At 33.3% G+C, this 17,171-nt stretch overlaps 1 protein-coding gene across 3 annotated transcripts; it reads left to right on the forward strand.

Annotated features, from left to right (window-relative positions):
• The first annotated feature begins 5,013 nt into the window (after window positions 1–5,013).
• On the forward strand, window positions 5,014–10,476 carry LOC136205743 (uncharacterized). 3 transcript variants are annotated; one of them, XM_065996486.1, is made up of 9 exons: window positions 5,014–6,176; window positions 6,993–7,163; window positions 7,947–7,988; window positions 8,061–8,141; window positions 8,237–8,356; window positions 8,459–8,560; window positions 8,697–8,770; window positions 9,097–9,263; window positions 10,106–10,476. In XM_065996486.1, the coding sequence occupies exons 1-7, from the start codon at window positions 5,118–5,120 to the stop codon at window positions 8,745–8,747; spliced, it is 1,626 nt and encodes a 541-aa protein (XP_065852558.1). In that variant the 5' UTR covers window positions 5,014–5,117; the 3' UTR covers window positions 8,748–8,770; window positions 9,097–9,263; window positions 10,106–10,476. The 3 variants fall into 3 exon arrangements, with proteins under 3 accessions (XP_065852558.1, XP_065852560.1, XP_065852559.1); XM_065996488.1 differs by having other exon boundaries at window positions 5,015–6,176; window positions 8,480–8,560; window positions 8,697–9,263; XM_065996487.1 differs by having other exon boundaries at window positions 5,018–6,176; window positions 8,471–8,560; window positions 8,697–9,263.
• Window positions 10,477–17,171: the final 6,695 nt, after the last annotated feature.

Raw genomic sequence — 17,171 nt, forward strand, 5'->3', positions numbered from 1 at the left:
ATTTAATGTTGTAACGTATATATAGCCATGTCATGTGATATGGGTGTCCCTGTGGATAGCCACGTGGATTGTTAATTTAGACAGATGGAGTTCATGTAGATACATACTTCTTGCAAACATAAAATAACAAATTCTGGACATCTCACCTTTCTAAAGAAAGGAAGGATCAATATGTACAAGTCTTGCTTTAGATTTACGTGATTTTGCACTCTTGTCCTTGTCGCTATTATATGCTTCTTTCGTATACACCTCTTTATCCTTTAAATAGGTGCACGTACGACGGTGCCGCTATGGTTATTTGTTTTTTACAAAATACCGTTACTTGGTGAACAAATAAGAACAAAGGGAATGAAAACCATACCAAGTAACGGTACTTTGTAAAAAACAAAGTAACCATAGCGAACATCCGTACGACGGTACGATAAATTCTATTGCGGTGTATTAAACTTTATCAATAAAAATAGAGGTAAGGTGTAAAAATATTTCTAACGTTTCGAGTCGGGAGCAATTTTACTCATAATGTTTAAAATTGTGCAATTTTACCCTAATATTGGAAGTAAGAGCAATTTTACCCTAATGTTGATAAATTGGATCAATTTGAAAAATAATTCATCAAACTGTCTTTTCAATCATGAATCTTGTTATCTACATTTTACACATGCGTCATTTTATCAGTAACAAATCACAAACATATGTTGGGATGTAAAAAAAATTAATAAATAAATAAAAATATACAATCTTTTGTACAAATTGGACAAAAAAAATAAAAAAATTCACCGAATTTATAAATATTAATTTTCAATTCTATTATTAAATTATAAAAAACATGAAATCCTTTTTTTAGAACGAATTGATATGGAATTGGTGCAAAATAAGGATTAAAAATATTTCTGTTTTATAATAGGGGTAAAATTGACCCAAATTATTAACGTTAGGGGTAAAATTGCTCTTGGCTACCAACGTTAGGGATAAAATTAGACCATTTTAGACATTAGGAATAAAATTGCTCTTGACCCAAAACGTTAGGGATATTTTTGCATCTTAACCCATAAAAATAGGATAAATGTGTACTTTTTTTTTACCATTCATCTTTATTAAAGGGGTAATTAATTTATTAGTCCCTATATTTTGACAAAACACACTGTTTAGTCTCTGTATTTTTAAAAACACATGATAAAGTCCCTAATTTTTTTCTTGATGAACTGTTTAGTCCCTAACGTTTTTCTCGGTGAACTGTTTAGTCCCTGCCGTTAGACTCTCATGAAGATTTTGTTCGTCAATTTGGATTTGCGTTCTTCTTTTCCTTTATTTTTCTTTCCTTTAAACTCTAATGCATCTGAAATCAACTTTGAGTGTTATTCTTCTTGATTTTCTTCTTAATCGTTCAAATTCGTAAGCATTGTGTCTGTTCTTTTTCTTGTTCTTCATACAAATAGCTTCTTCTTCTAAATAGGATTTCCTCTTCTAAAGTTTGAAGGTAAATAGTAAAGGGTAATTTAGTCATTTCCGAAGTCATAAACGGTAAAAAATCTAACAAACTGGCGGAAGGACTAAACAGTTCACTGAGAAAAAGGTTAGAGACCTTACCATGTGTTTTTGAAAATACATGGACTAAACAGTGTTTTTTGTCAAAATATAAGGACTAATAAATTAATTACCCTTATTAAAGAGCGGTGTATTAAACTTTATCAGATAAATGTGTACTTCTTTTTCTCCTTATTGATTACATCTATTGCATTTCCTCCACTATAAAAGTTCTCAGCACATAGATAAGATTCTTATATTGTATATCAATTTGTAAAAGATTATTTAGAAAAATATTCTAACCTTTGGTTCACAAGGGTAAGGAAAAAGGAATCAAGAAAGAGAAATTAAAGAAAAGGAAATGAATAACCATTGATTCCCCTATGTGTTTGGATATGTTTAGGAAAGGGAATGGGGTAAAGGGAATCCAATTCCCTAGTGGGCATGGGGTAATGACTTAACCTAAAGTGTGGTAATAACTTAACCTAAAGTGGGTAAAGGGAATGAGTTTTTTTTGTAAACAAACAAGAACAAAGAGAATGAAACCCTCTCATTCTCATTCCCATTCCTAAAGACCCCAAACCAAACGCCCCCTTATTTCCTAATATTTACCTTTAAAAGTATAATTAAGAAATATAATTAATGTTAATTAAAAAAATTACATTTATATTAATTTGATTTATGAATTCTTACCAAAAAAAAAATTTGATTTATGAATTACTTTTTATTTATTTTTAAAATAAAAAAGCAATTTAAATAGAGATATATTTGGTAAAACATTAATTAATATACGTGAATTGAATCAAAACCAAAACGTAAAAAGAAAATATAAAATGAAAATTTTTCTCTATAAAGCCAAATATTATAAAATAGGAAAATATTATTTAATTTTTTGGTCCAAGAGCTATAACCTCCGAAAACAGAAAACTAGAACCGAATCATTCGTGGATAATCCGTCCCACAATAATCAGAAAAAAGAACATCTGGATGTTTGCAGGGGGCTCCTCACACTCATGAAAACCCAAAGATAGAAGTCTGCAGCGCAATTACCTTCCCGGTATACATGCACTAACCGAATCTCCCAATCATTTGCACATAACCTTCGACATTCATTCACAAGCCAGTAACAACGATGACGGTTCTCGATGCTTTTCTGAACCAACTGGACCACAACTCTAGAATCTAACTCAACCACTGCCTGCATGCACCATTTATCTCAAACAACCCGAAGTCCGAAGTAGAGGCTCCATACTCAACAAGGACTGCTGAACACACCCCAGATTCACTGCAAAACCCGTAACCCAGCAGACATGAGCATCCCGCAGCACTAGAGGAGTAGTATTATATTTAAAGATAGTATTTATCACTTTATAAAATCAAGAGAATAGTTTACCGAATGATCTCCTCTCTTGGAGAATTGCTGATGTGGTGGACTCAGAGGGAGACTGGATCTGGTCTAAGTTCGACTCCTTTCTTAACCTGGAGACCCTCCTTAATATTAGAGGAGTGAAGATTAGTAATCAGGAGGAGGATAAGGACAGACACTGCTGGGCCTTGACTAATAATGGTTCTTATTCTTGCAAATCGGCCTATGAAGCTTTTACCCCTAATAGGGCTGATCCTCCCTTGGAAATTTGGAAGTCCATTTGGGCCCTCAAAGTCCCCTACCGCATTAGGAGTTTCCTATGGCTGGGAGTCAAAGACAGGCTCCTCACGAATGCAGATAGACACAGAAGGCACTTGGCTGTATCTGGTGCCTGTAGCAGATGCAGCGGCCATGTGGAAACCTTGTGCCATGCTTTGAGGGATTGCCCGAATAGTAGAAAGGTTTGGGAAGGGGTCCTTCCTCACCACATCCTTCCTTCCTTTATGGGGTTCTCTGATATTGACTGGTTCTCTAAAGGCGTTAATGGGAATTTGTTGGCCAGTATGGAGCACGGGGCTATTCTCTTCGCTATTATTTGTCACCAAATGTGAAAATGGAGGAATGAAGAGTTATTTGCTGAGATGACTGTCTTTATTCCTGACCTCCGGTTTTACTTCTCGAAAAAACTCTCTGTTATTACAAAGAGTTTTGAAGGAGAGCCCCTGGTTCACCCCTCCCCGATTAAAGAGGTCCAGTTAGTTGGTTGGAGGAAGCCCAGGGAAGGGGTTGTCAAGTTGAATATGGATGGCTCATGCCTTAGTAATGGCAGAATTGCTGCTGGTGGAGTTCTTCGGGATGCTGGTGGCGCCTGGCTGGCTGAGTTTATCCATAACTTAGGTACGGGCTCCTCCTTTACTGCGGAGCTCTGGGGGATCTTGTCTGGCATTAAATCGCCATTCGCATGGGTGTTAAAAGACTTTCGGTGGAGTCTGACAATTTGGAGGCTATCAACAGGATTTCGGATAGACAGGCTGTTTGTCTTAAAAGTCAGAATCTCATTAAAGCCATCTTGAGGCTTCGTCCTGCCTTCGATTCTCTTACCTTCTCCCATATTTATAGGGAGCAAAACCGCGTGGCGGATCGCTTGGCAGCTGCTGGACATGGGGGGATGTTAGATGTTAGTATTATATTTAAAGATAGTATTTATCACTTTATAAAATCAAGAGAATCGTTTCTTTTACAAAATTTTAAGTAGATTTTTATATTTAATATCAATTCAAAATATTTATAAAGATATTAGTGATTTAAAAAAGGGTTAATTATAAATAACTACCATGTGGTTTGACCGATTTGCGATGTGGTACCTGTGGTATTTTTTTTTTTTTTTTTGCAAATACCTCCCTGTGGTTGTCGCTGTTATACAAATCAAGGAAACGGCAGAAAATCTGTTAAATCACAGGGGCAATTTGGGAAAGAAAAATTTTGACTTTTTTTTCTTAATTTTTAAGTTGACTTCATCTTCTTCTTCCTCTATTTCCTCTTCTTCTTCTTCCATTTTCTCCTCTTCTTCCTTTCTTTTCTTCTTCTTTTTCTTCTCTTCATCTTCCCCTTTTTTCTTTTTTTTCTTTTTTTAATTCTGGAAATTCCAGAAATCTGGAAATTCCAGACGTGAAGAACGTCTCCAGACGTTCTTCACGTCTGGAATTTCCATAAATCTGAAATCAGATTTCTAGAAATTCCAGAATTAGAAAAAAAAAAAGAAAAAAAAGGAAGAAGAAGAGAAGAGAAGAAGAAGAAGAAGAAGAAGAAGAAGAAGAAGAAAATTAACGATGAAGGTGAGAGGAGGAGAGAGAAAAAAATTAAAAAATCGAATTTCCTAAATTGTCTCTTTGCCACGTCAGCTTTTTAACAGATTTTCTGCCGTCTCCTTGATTTGTATAACGGCGACAACCACAAGGAGGTGTTTACAAAAAAAAAAAAAACACAGATACCACATCGCAAATCGGCCAAACCACAGTGTAGTTATTTGTAATTAACTCTAAACAAACGAAACCTTAAACGATTATTTGTAATTAACTCTAAACAAACGAAACCTTAAACGACATTGCTTGAGAGTAACTATATTAACAGATATCCATTTGGGGATTCTCTTCCTCGTGGTATTAGTTTCAAGCTTCCAGCTTCAGCTGATTAAAGAATATCGCTTTCTCCTCCATTAACAAAATCCATGACACTATCAAGTAATCTTTTTGCCTCAATCGACATGGGCACAAATTCCTTCAAACTTTTAATAATCCAAGCAAACCAATCAGGCAAATTCCTCACAATCGATCGCCATAGAAACCCTGTATGCCTCGGCCGCGAATCTTCCGCTTCCATCTCCCCTGAATCTCTTCTTCGCGCTCTTAACTGTCTCCGAGAATTCCACCACATTCTCAAATCCAACGACATCTCTCCCCATCGGACTCGCTGCGTCGCCACTGCAGCAATTCGTAGTGCAGATAACGCAATTGACCTCCGGAAGGCAATTCACGAAAGCACCGGATTGAATGTCGTCGTTTTATCTGGTGAAGAGGAGGCAAGGTATGTCTATTTGGGTGTACTTAAATTTCTCCCAGTTTTTGAAAAAAGAGTGTTAGTTGTGGATATTGGAGGTGGGTCTACTGAGTTTGTAATTGGGGAGAAAGGGAATGTTATTTTGGGGGTTTCTTTGAATCTGGGACATGTGAGTTTGTCTCAAAAGTTTGTTAGGGTTTCAGAAATTAGAGAGTTTGTTAGGAGTGTTATTAAACAATCTGGATTGGTAGACAAAGTTAAGGATTGTGGTTTTGAGAAGGTTGTTGGAACTTCAGGAACTATTAAGGCAATTGAGAAAGCTGTGTTTTTAGGCTACGGACATAATTATAGTCATGATAATGAAGTTCAATTTGGGGATTTTAAGAGGGATTGGAAGTTCAGTAAAGGAGAATTGAGTTGTGTAGTAGAAAAGTTGTGTAGAGATGGAGAGGGAGAGAGGGGTAGAAGAGAGGAGTTTTTTAAGAGAAGATCAGAGTTTATTATTGCTGGTGCAGTTTTATTGGAGGAGATATTTGAGTTGCTTAAAATTGAAGATATGGAGGTTTCTGGTTATGCTTTGGGAGAGGGTGTTATTGCTGAAACTTTGGCTGATGTGTTTGAGAGCTGTGATTTGATTGGTAATGGAAGGTGGAGTTCTGTTTTAAGGCTTGCAACAAGGTTTAGCGGCACGAAAATTAAATGCGCAGCACAATGTGCTAACATTGCCAATGTAACCTCAACTTCTTACTTTTCATGTTATGTTCTTAAGCATATAAATACTGGCACTATTTAGTCTTTGTGGATAGTGCATCTGAATTTGATTGCATGTTCTTTTAAATGCACATTGTTATATACTTCATCCGGTCTCAAATAGATGTCGTTTTAGGATTCTGAATTTGGTCTTTTTTATATGTCGTTTTGTAATTCATGCAAACGGTTCTAATTAAGCCATAATATTTAAGAAGAAAGAGAATTTTGCTTAGAAAGTGGAGTTTTAGGAGATAAGTATTAAGGGTAGATTAGTCATTTTAACACTCTAATTAATAGTTTATTGGTCTTGGTGGAAAACCTTAAACGACATATATTAAAAACCGGAGGGAGTAATATATAGAAACCAGAACTTGTGGTTTTTGTTAAGGTACTAATTAGAATAAGAATTGAAAATTTATTCTTTAAGAATGAAAATTATTACACTTTTAGGCCTGTATAAGCAAAGGTTGTTTGCTTATTTATTTGTGCGAATAGTCTTGGAGCTTGTGCTTTTCGGATATGCATATGTGTGCGTTTCAGTGTAATTGAACCTCGTGTGATTTGAGAGTTACTTGGGCAAAGGATGAGATTTCCTTACTGTTGTACTAACTTGCCAATTTCTAATGAATTATGTGCTCCTCCTCGCCCGTGGATGTAGTCAAACTGAACCACGTAAATATTTTCTTCTGGTGATTGCATGTCTAATTTTTTGTTCTGCATATCAAGCTTATTATAATCAATAACCGATCAAATTCCTATCCGATGCTAATGTACTAATGAATTGGTGATTGTGCAGGAGATTTTTGAGGGTCTAAGAAAGTGGATGAATGCTGAGGGTCAAGATGAAATTAATCTCCACTTGGATGAAAAAGATCTTGAATGTCTTGAAGCTGCCTGTTTGCTTCACAATATAGGGCTATGTGCTGGTAAAAAGGGTTACCATAAGCAGACTCATCAAATTATTATGGTATAAATTTTGTTTTACTTAGTAACGTAAGCAAATGCCAAGAAATGTTCAGTATGATTGCACACGGGCTCAGTATTTGCTTGTTGCTATCGAAGAAGTAGGACATTGTTTGATTTTCTTTCTTTAAATAAAGGCCTAATTCACTCCAAAGAGCACTTCAAAATGTGAAGATTTTCTCATATATATATAAGGAGTCCATATAACTCCTTGATTAAGCAATTTGAGATATCTAACGCACCCCCTCATCCCCATAACTATCTGGAGCATAATTTGATACCATCTTATAGAACCAATTGACCTAAAAGGTTAAGCTGATATGTAAGGTTCGAGAATAGCTTTTATTATCTCTGACACACCTCCACATGGAAATGCCCCTTAGGCTTGAAGCATGTATAACACATACTCATCTTACCATGTGTTGAAACTCCATTGAAAAATAGAGATGTTAGGATTTGTACTCTCAATCACTTGGTCTAAGAAGCTCTGATACCACTTCTAACAGCCTGACCTAATACCCTGTGATATATAACTCCCTGGTTAAGCAATATGGGATATCTAACACCCCCCTCATGCCCAAAATCGCCTGGAACATTGAAACAAATATGCATGGGTGACTTAACATTGAATACAAGGCTGTGATACCATATAAACGAATGCCTATCTTACTCTAAAAAATACCTCAAATGTGGGATATGTAAGTTATGGAACTTTTGTGTTGCATTGTACATATGTTTTCTTCATCTTTTGGTCTTCGTTCCTAACAAAGTCGAACTTATCATGCAGAATTGTGATTGTCTTCATGGATATAGCACTGAAGAGGTCAAGGTAAATTATAGGCTCATTGGTTATAATGTTGCATGTTGCTCTCTCTGCTAAATATTCTTTGGTAATCTGTAGTTAATAGCATTACTAGCAAGGCATCACAGGAAGAAATTTCCGAAGTTTGATCGTTCCACTTCGGACTTGATTTCTGAAGAGGTATCATATATTTTATGTTCTTACATAGTCATTTGTTTCAGTGGTGAAAACAGAAACTTCTCACTTTTTAACCCATGTTTTTCTGTTGATTTCAGTCAAAGCAGAGATTCATAATTCTTTGTGTCATCATACGGATATCTGTCATATTGCAGCAAAATTATAGTTTGAACTGCAAAGATGTGAAAGTTTTACATAATCATGAAGGAGTCCAACTGGTACGTATTGTTTTAGGCTTTTATCACTTTGAAGTCTCATTTTAATACCATATGTTCATGTGCTTTGCTCTACAAGAACTTTTGTAATGTATTGACTTGAAGGTTTTCTGGAAGGTCTTAAAGGAAGCCAATACCAAATCCGGTTTACCTGTGAGAGAGGATGTGGAGAAAGAGCTAAGGAAAGAATTAGCACATTTCGGAACTGTAAATCTTTTTGTCCCTTCCTAATTGTTCAGCAAAGAATACAATTAAGATTGATAAAAAAAATATATACTCTTTTTGGCTTCGTTTTCTTGTTCGATATTTGCTCTTTTGACTGTGTGTTCTTGTTCATGTTCAGGTATTCCAGCAGCCATTGTTGGTTGAGGTTCTGCCATGCGTCGAGGGTTAGTTTGAGACATAAAATGTGCTAAGGTGTGTCTAGAATCTTATTTAGTTTAGTTTTTCTAATTAGAATATGAATTGAAAACTTTCTCTTAAGTGGATTGTACTAGAAAAAAGATCACACTTTTAGGCCTATATAAGTAAGGAGGGTTTGCTTATTTATTTGCGCTGAGATCTTTTCGAGCTTGTGCTTTTGGCATATGTATATATGTGAGCTTTGCATTTCACTAGAGCAGTGGGAAAAGTAAAAACGGATGGGGAAAAACGTTGGAGAAAACAAAAAAAAAGCTTGCTACTAGAGTGGTGGGAAGAAAAAGATCAAAAGGCGTTTTCAACCCTATTACTTTGTCTATCAGATGAAATGTTGCAGGAAGTTGCGAAAGACGAAGTGTTGAGGGAAGTTGCAGAGGAAACCACCACCACCGGTGTTTGGCTAAGCTGGAATCGCTCTATATGACAAAATCAATCGGAAATAGATTGTTGCTAAAGGAGCATATACTCAAGGAACTCCGCCTCGAAGAAGGTAAATCTGTTAAAACTTATCTTGATGAATTCTTTGGAATCATTATAAACTTACAAAATTTAGATTGTTGAGATGGATGATGAGGATTTAGCTGTATTGTTAGTTTGTTCGTTACCGAATTTATACAAAAACCTTCATGAGATTATATCCTATGAACACGAGGAGATAACTCTAGAGTAGATAAAAAAAAAGGTTTCCTTCTTACAGCAAGAACTCATCAAAATGCTTGTACAATTGACCTAAATCTCTCTTATATAATTTAAAAAAATTGAAAATTCAGTTGAATGTCTATGTCATGCCATGTGTCTTCAGTTAGTGTCTAATCAATATATACAAGCTTGTTTTCTATCTAACATAGCTGAGTAAGCCAATCTCTTAATTACATGATTTCGAGCAATCTCTAAGATGATCTAGAGAGATAAAACATGAGATGAGATGCATAAAGCCGAATTCTTCCCGTTCATCTGGTTTAGGTTCTTCATGTACAATTCAGGCCGAATGATTCTATGAAAATACGTTGATACTCCTAGTGATTCTCTCACAGAGAGTGCTTGTGGTGGTCTCTGGTGATTTATGGGTATTTTAAATTGATATTTTTTGGATGTTTTTGCGTCAAACTCAAAGCACCCTACACTGTTTCCATAGAGTTTTCGGCGTTTTCTGACGACCAGTGGTGCTCAAGCCCCCTTAGCCCCCACAAAATACTAGATTCCCCATAACATATTAACACAGATACTGATTCCTCGTCTTCAGCTACAATTGCTTAGCTAAATATATTTTCTCTCCACTTGTATTGTTGTTAATTTTCTTGTTCACCATTGGTTTTCTTGACATGATCTCAGGATCAATATGCTTCATCTTGTCTCAACTCTTCATCCAAGCTTCAGGTATGTTTGTAACATCTTGAATGGAATCTTAACAGTCGTCTCCGATCTGACTAAGAATTCAACTTTGATCTGGTCTGATCGCGAATTCAAGTTCTCCCCTCGAAGTTTACTTGTTGCTGGTTCTTGCTGGTTTGATCGACTACCTGAAAAGATAATTGATACTATAGTCTGTAAATTAATGTGTTGAGAGGGGTATGCAGAGCAAGACTCTCAATTTCTGACAGGACAATACGATGTAACATGTTTGACATAATACGTTTCATATTATTTTATGTTTGTTGTATTTATATCATATATAATTATGTGAGATATATAGTTCATTTACACTATAATTCAGTCTTTTTACACAAATTAAAACCCTTGTGCTTCTTAAATTATTAAATGGGTAAATTTCAAATAAAACGTCTGTGGTTTCACTAATTTTCAGATAAAGGACTGTGGTTTATTTTTTGTCAAAATGAGGACTGAGGTTTTCAACTTTAGCAAAATAAGGACTTTTTCAATTGATACTATTAAAATCGCCCTTGACGACTTCAAAAATGATATATTTTAAGAACTACTAATATTCTAAGCAACTTTAATTCTTCAACTTTTTTATTTCGAGATTATTTAGATGATGTTTGGTAAAGAGAGAGAAAGTTAATGTTTAGAGAGAGAAAGTTCCAAAAAAGATGATTTTCTAAAATCGAAAATGTAGTTCCATAGAAAATATGACATTGAACAACTTTAATTCTTGAAAATTTTCATTTTCAGGTCGTTAAAGATAGTTTTAATAGCATTATTAAAAGTGCGAAACCTCAATCCTCGTTTTGACAAAAAGTAAACCATTGAAAATTAGTGAAACCACAAGGGTTTTATTTGAAATTTACCCTTATTAAATTATCATATTTGAACATGATATTACAAATTTTGTTTGTAATGGAGATTAATGTAGGACTTATTTGAAAGTTTCATATATTTTGATTAAATTTATTTTAAGCAATTATAATTAGAATAATTATAATTAGAATAAAAGAAAAGACTCAGTTTGATTTTATGATCCTGTTTGGTAAAAAGCTTTTTGGAGTAAAATTAGAAGTTTGAGCCAGATTTTGACTAGGCAAATATTTTTATTCCTAATTAATATTTTTTAATCTCAAATAAATGTTTTACTGTGTCTTTATTTGTTATTTTACATAAACAGTTATTAACAATCAATTAAGTTTTACCAAACAATCCGCTAACAAAAAAAGTAATCAGTTAACAACTAATATAATCAGCTAACAGCTAATTGCTAAACATGTATATGTATTTGAAAGTAAATGAATGTGATTTTTATTGTAAAACATGCCATTTTGATTTTGATCACCTTAAATGATTATGTAATGTCATCGTTAAAAAGTTGAGAACCATAGGATTAGTACTATCGGTTTGCTGACATGGCAAGAGATATTATAATCTAAAATTAATTTTTTAATTATTTATTTTCTTTCAAAATCAGGGGTTCAAATTTGAAAATTTCAATAAAAATTTGGGAATTCTATATCTTTTTCTTTAAATATCTTTTTCATTACCTGGGATACACGTCACACGACTATTCATTGCCAAAATCATGCTTATTGATTTTGACTTAATAAATAAAGATTGTTGAATTTGCCCAAAAATTATATATAATTTCACATATATTTAAAGAAACAGATAGATATAATTTTACACGATGATGGGTTTTGCTATTCATTGTTCCTATTTTACTTACCGTCGCCTCCTGTTTGACATTTTTACCTTTTCATTTTTTATTCAAAAAAGTGAAATTCTCTCAACCGCGAAGAACAAAACGAAAAAAAATCATGCCTCCAAAGCAAGGAAAAATACTTGAACATCTAAGTTTCGTATTTACCAATAATCTGAAATTTAACGAATTTAACTTGAAACGAATTTTTTTTCCGTTGAATTTGCTCTAAATGGGTAGCCCATACGGTCCGGTCCATGGACCGGTAGTATGAACTACCCGTTTCTACCTAGGCAAAACGGGTCCTGAACCCGTTTTCCTTTAGGAAAAACGGGTTTATTTATTTATTTATTTATTTTTAATTATAATAAATATTAAAAATTGATTGGACGCTTCAATACGTTTTTTCTATCCAATCAATACATAATTTATCAATAATTAAATTTACGTTCTAAAAGATAAATAAATATAAATTAAGAAATAAAAATTAATTGCACTCGTTAATACGTATTTTTTTATTTCCAATCAATAATTTATATATACGTTTTTTCTATCCAGTCAATACATAATTTACGTATAATTAAATTTATGTTCTAAAAGGTAAATAAATATAATTTACCAAATAAAAATTAATTGGACACTTCAATACGTATTTTTTATTTCCAATCAATAATTTATCTATACGTTTTTTCTATCCAATCAATACATAATTTATCTATAATTAATATTTATTATAATTAAAAATAAATAAATAAACCCGTTTTCCCTAAAGGAAAACGGGTTCAAGACCCGTTTTACCTAGGTAAAACGGGTAGTTCATACTACCGGTCCATGGACCGGACCGTATGGGCTACCCGTTTAGAGCAAATTCAACGAAAAAAAAATTCGTTTCAAGTTAAATTCGTTAAATTTCAGATTATTGGTAAATACGAAACTTAGATGTTCAAGTATTTTTTCTTGTTTTGGAGGCATGATTTTTTTTCGTTTTGTTATTCGCGGTTGAGAGAATTTCACTTTTTTGAATGAAAAATGAAAATGGTAAAAATGTCAAACACAAAGTGATGGTAAGTAAAATATGGACGACAAATAGCAATCCATGATGATAAATGGACATGTGATGTGATGGCCTGCCACGTAAGTAGGCATCTTTATCTCTCCATATGTATATATATATAAAGAAAGAAACAGATATATATCATGCTAAAATTAAATTCATTATGAAAAAGATATTTAGAAAATCGTAAGCATATAGACAAATAAACTCAAGAGTAAAAACAATTTCCACTTTTCTAAATGCTAACGTGTTTACAGAGGACGAGGACGTATAGAAGTTTTTTTTTTTTATTTATTTATTTATAGAAATACTTGTAATTTCATTAAATAAAATAGGAGGAAGTACAACAAACAAAATGTAAGGAATAAAATCTCACATTATTATAGACTAAAACAAATATAATATCCACGAAGGGATAGAAATTACTACAAAGAGCAAAAAGAGCTCATAAAAGGTACAAAAAACACAAAATAACAATATATTTCTCGTTAATCCAAATCTGTAGAAAGACATTTGCAATCCAAACTTCATCCTTTAGACCATTCCGAACATTCGGATCTGAGTCATTTTTTTGTTGCAACCGCGTAGATTTATTGATCAACAGACAAGATAAACCATTTCCGCTCTTGCTAAATCCGAAAAAAGCATAAACGATAGAATAATAGAGAGCAGATACAATCAGACGGATAAAAAGTTCCGATGAAATATATGAATACCGACTAGAAAAGAAATAAAAAATACAGAAATAATTTTTCTATTATACCTTTACAGAATTAGCCTTTTCTATTTGGAAAGTAATTGAAGTACACAATTATTTGGGAAATACTAGTGAGGTAAAAGTGTAGATAAGATAAATTTGGATTTCACCTCTTGCATTCTCCAACATTTCTGGAAGGTTTTATCGGCAATACATGCACTGGCCAAATTTATTCATACAGTTTGGAAATGTAGCAAAGAATATTCTTCCATATTTTAATAATTGTACAAAAAAAAAAAAATGGCATTTCGTTGTATGCGTTCGAAAATTTTGAATAAAATTATATATTAATTTAAATACCAACAAACACCTCCTTTTATGAACAGTCGTATTCGTCGTGAATAGTCGTGTTTGTATGTGAACAATCGTATCTATCCATGTACAGTCGTATTCGTTCGTGAAAAGACATATCCTTACGAGTTCTATTTATATAAAATGGATTGTCAAATTCACATACTGTTGGGAAAAATATTCTCTGAAATTTTTCACGCTCTTGTTTTCCTACTTCGGTGATAACGAGTCTACACACGGTTTGAGTTAGCTTGCGTAATTTGTTGTATCTTGAGAGACGATCGTCAATAGCGACAACATCTGTCCTAAGGAAACTGCTAATACGGGCCTCAGATTTGTCTACACATGGTTTGAGTTCGCTTGCGTAATCTGTTTTATTGTTCATATGTTTTTCTGTGTTCGTCTTGTTTTTTGGTTAATCACATCTAATATTCTTAAGACAGATGTTTTGTTTTCTTAAGACGATATTTGTTTTCTTAAAAACCTAACATTCTTAAGACATTTGTATGTTGTATGATTTAATCTAACAGTATGATAGATGTCCTTTTTATGGAATGACCGAGGAAACAATAATTGACTTGCTTAAATTCTGTTTGATTATAAAGTTATATTGGAAATTTTTAAATCTGTTTGTTATGGTATATAAATTGATAGGTCTTGACTGTATAGATTGCTTTGCTGCTGATTTCACAAGAAGAAGTTGCTTTATTATGTGGAATGGTTTAGTTTTTGTGGTTTGAACGGAATCAAGTGGTTCGTAGTAAGAAACTGCTAGGATTTCAAACGGCTGCAGAAAATGTCTGTTTAACGTTGCAGGGGTTTGCGAGAGGTTTAATAACTATAACTTCAACAGTTAGGAATTTCGGAGCTGGTCAGAGTTCATCGTCTAATGTATAGTGGCTTGCTCCTCCGTCATCCATACATAAGGTGAATTGTGATGCTTCATTTTCTCTAAGATCTCACCATACTGCTTTTGGACTGGTCGTACGAGATTCAGCCAGATTCGTCGATTATCCAGAGGGGGACCGATTGGTAAAACACTATCTGCTTTACACGCGGAATTAATGATTGTTCTTTCTTCGGCCGGAATTGTTAGAGATGCTGGTTTCCATTCTATCTTAATTGCTCCAGATTCGTTAGCTGTAATTCGTCTCCTACGCGGAGATGAAATAGTCTCTAATTGGATTGGAGTGGTTGTTAATTACTGATATTTTGGAGGAAGCACGAGCTTTTGTACGGGTAGAATTTATTCATGAGAAGTATCAAGCTAACACAGTTGTACATTTTCTCGCTACCTGAGCTAATACTCTGCCACATGAGAAAATATTTATTGAAGATATTCCATTATTTGTTTCAATTTGTATTCAAACCGATACTATTTGTTCTTCTTAATACAAATGTCTTTTTTATATATATAAAAAGCATTATGTATTTTTCTTTTTGAGACTATAAGCTTATTAGGAAAAATCGATTTTACATTTTCTGTACAAAGGGTCTAATTTTACATATATAGTAAAATTAGATTCTAATTCAATTCAATTCCATTTTATTTTATTTTTTAAGGAAATTTGTGAATAAATTTTATGATCATTATTTACTAAAAAATAGTATTTTCAGGATTATAATAAATATAGACCGAATATAAATGGGTTCTCGAGGTATCATTTGTAGTGTAAAAGACTCTTACGAAATTACGATCGTGTAATATCAGTCCCGAATCAACTACACCAAGATCAATTATCGAAAAAGACAATATGATCCATAAACTAAAAACAATCGTTTGAAGGGAGATATGAGGTGTGTAGGAGAGAGATGAGAACAACCTTTTGCTTTCTCTAACTGTTAGGATCGAGAGTGTTATCAGGCTTACGATTATAGCTATACTTATATAGCTGGATCACTCATGGTTAATCTAATAACCGATCCACCCATCCTAACTACATCTCACCCATTTCTGTTACAGATGGATTATTTCGTCCAAGCAAAATTTTCTATATCTCCCACTCGTATGTAATAGAACATATTCCTCATCCTTCTTCTCATTCTCATTTATACTCGCAAATAGTTCGCCCGATTAATATACAAACAAGAGCTTTAATGTTATACACTCGTTGGTGATATATAACGTATCGACGGACATGCATCAAGTATAATACTATATACTCGTTGGAGATATATAGCCTTTTTTTTTATTGAACATAGATCGTCAGAGATTTATGTTTTATCATAGATTCCACATCACATCCACTTTAACTTCTCTAATCTCTACATTTTTCTATTTTTACAATTACGCACAAGTGCATATTTGTCTAGACAGTGAAACATGGAAACTTCAAGATGTGAACACATGGAAATCTCCCCCCTCTTCTATATTCCTCGTATCATAATCTAACTTGCTTCATTTTCTTTTTCATCTCCTCCAAGAGTTCTCTTCCTCTTGCGTATGTTAGGGGATAAATATAATAAAGAAAGACATGCACTAAAGTCCGAATATTTTACACAACCCACAAACCTCATTCTGATGTTTTGCTTAGTCCATGCTACTCATATTGGTGTTCAAACACCACGAAAGAAAGCAGTTCAATCCATATCATTGACCACACAAAATGTGAGAATTAGAAGAATTAGAACTTAAACTGATGAAAATGGTTATCAATTTTAGTTGGAAATTAAGTCTAAGGTTTTCGTAACGTTACTGAATTTTACAAAATGTTATTAATCTTATTGACGTGGCGAAGGGTAAAGTTGCCCTAAAATATTATCAGGCCTTTTAATAACAAAAAAGGGTGAAATACATAAATATTATAATTAAGTACAAAATTATAATTAAGTCATATCACCAAACTTAATTCTTAATATGGCATTATTCTTTATATATTATGATTTTACATCATAATTTAAAAATTCTAAACTCCAATTCATAAATTATAAACCCTATAAAATATATTCTAGACTTCTAATTTATAAATTCTAATTCTTAAAATATATTAAAAGTACTGATTTTACTAGTTTGACATAATCCAAAATCCAAAATTATAACTTGACACAGTTGTAAATAGTTTTTAAAATATGAATTTCTGTGTAATTTTCCCTAACAAAAAAAACCACAAGAGAAACCCTAGCCAATTTTATTTATTTATTTAGTTTACCCTATAGTTAATTTAAGACGAATTTATCACTCCAAGTCAAATTGACTGAAGAGGGCATATAC

The sequence above is a fragment of the Euphorbia lathyris genome, chromosome 9 (assembly GCF_963576675.1).
Source record: "Euphorbia lathyris chromosome 9, ddEupLath1.1, whole genome shotgun sequence".
In the NCBI taxonomy this organism is placed as follows: Eukaryota; Viridiplantae; Streptophyta; class Magnoliopsida; order Malpighiales; family Euphorbiaceae; genus Euphorbia; species Euphorbia lathyris.

Excerpts from the sequence above, each read along its gene's own strand:
- LOC136205743 (XM_065996486.1), top strand. The coding sequence starts at position 5,118 with ATGACACTATCAAGTAATCTTTTTGCCTCAATCGACATGGGCACAAAT. Across the intron at positions 8,142-8,236 it reads CGGACTTGATTTCTGAAGAG|TCAAAGCAGAGATTCATAAT; the intron begins GTATCATATATT and ends TGTTGATTTCAG. Across the intron at positions 8,357-8,458 it reads ATCATGAAGGAGTCCAACTG|GTTTTCTGGAAGGTCTTAAA; the intron begins GTACGTATTGTT and ends ATTGACTTGAAG.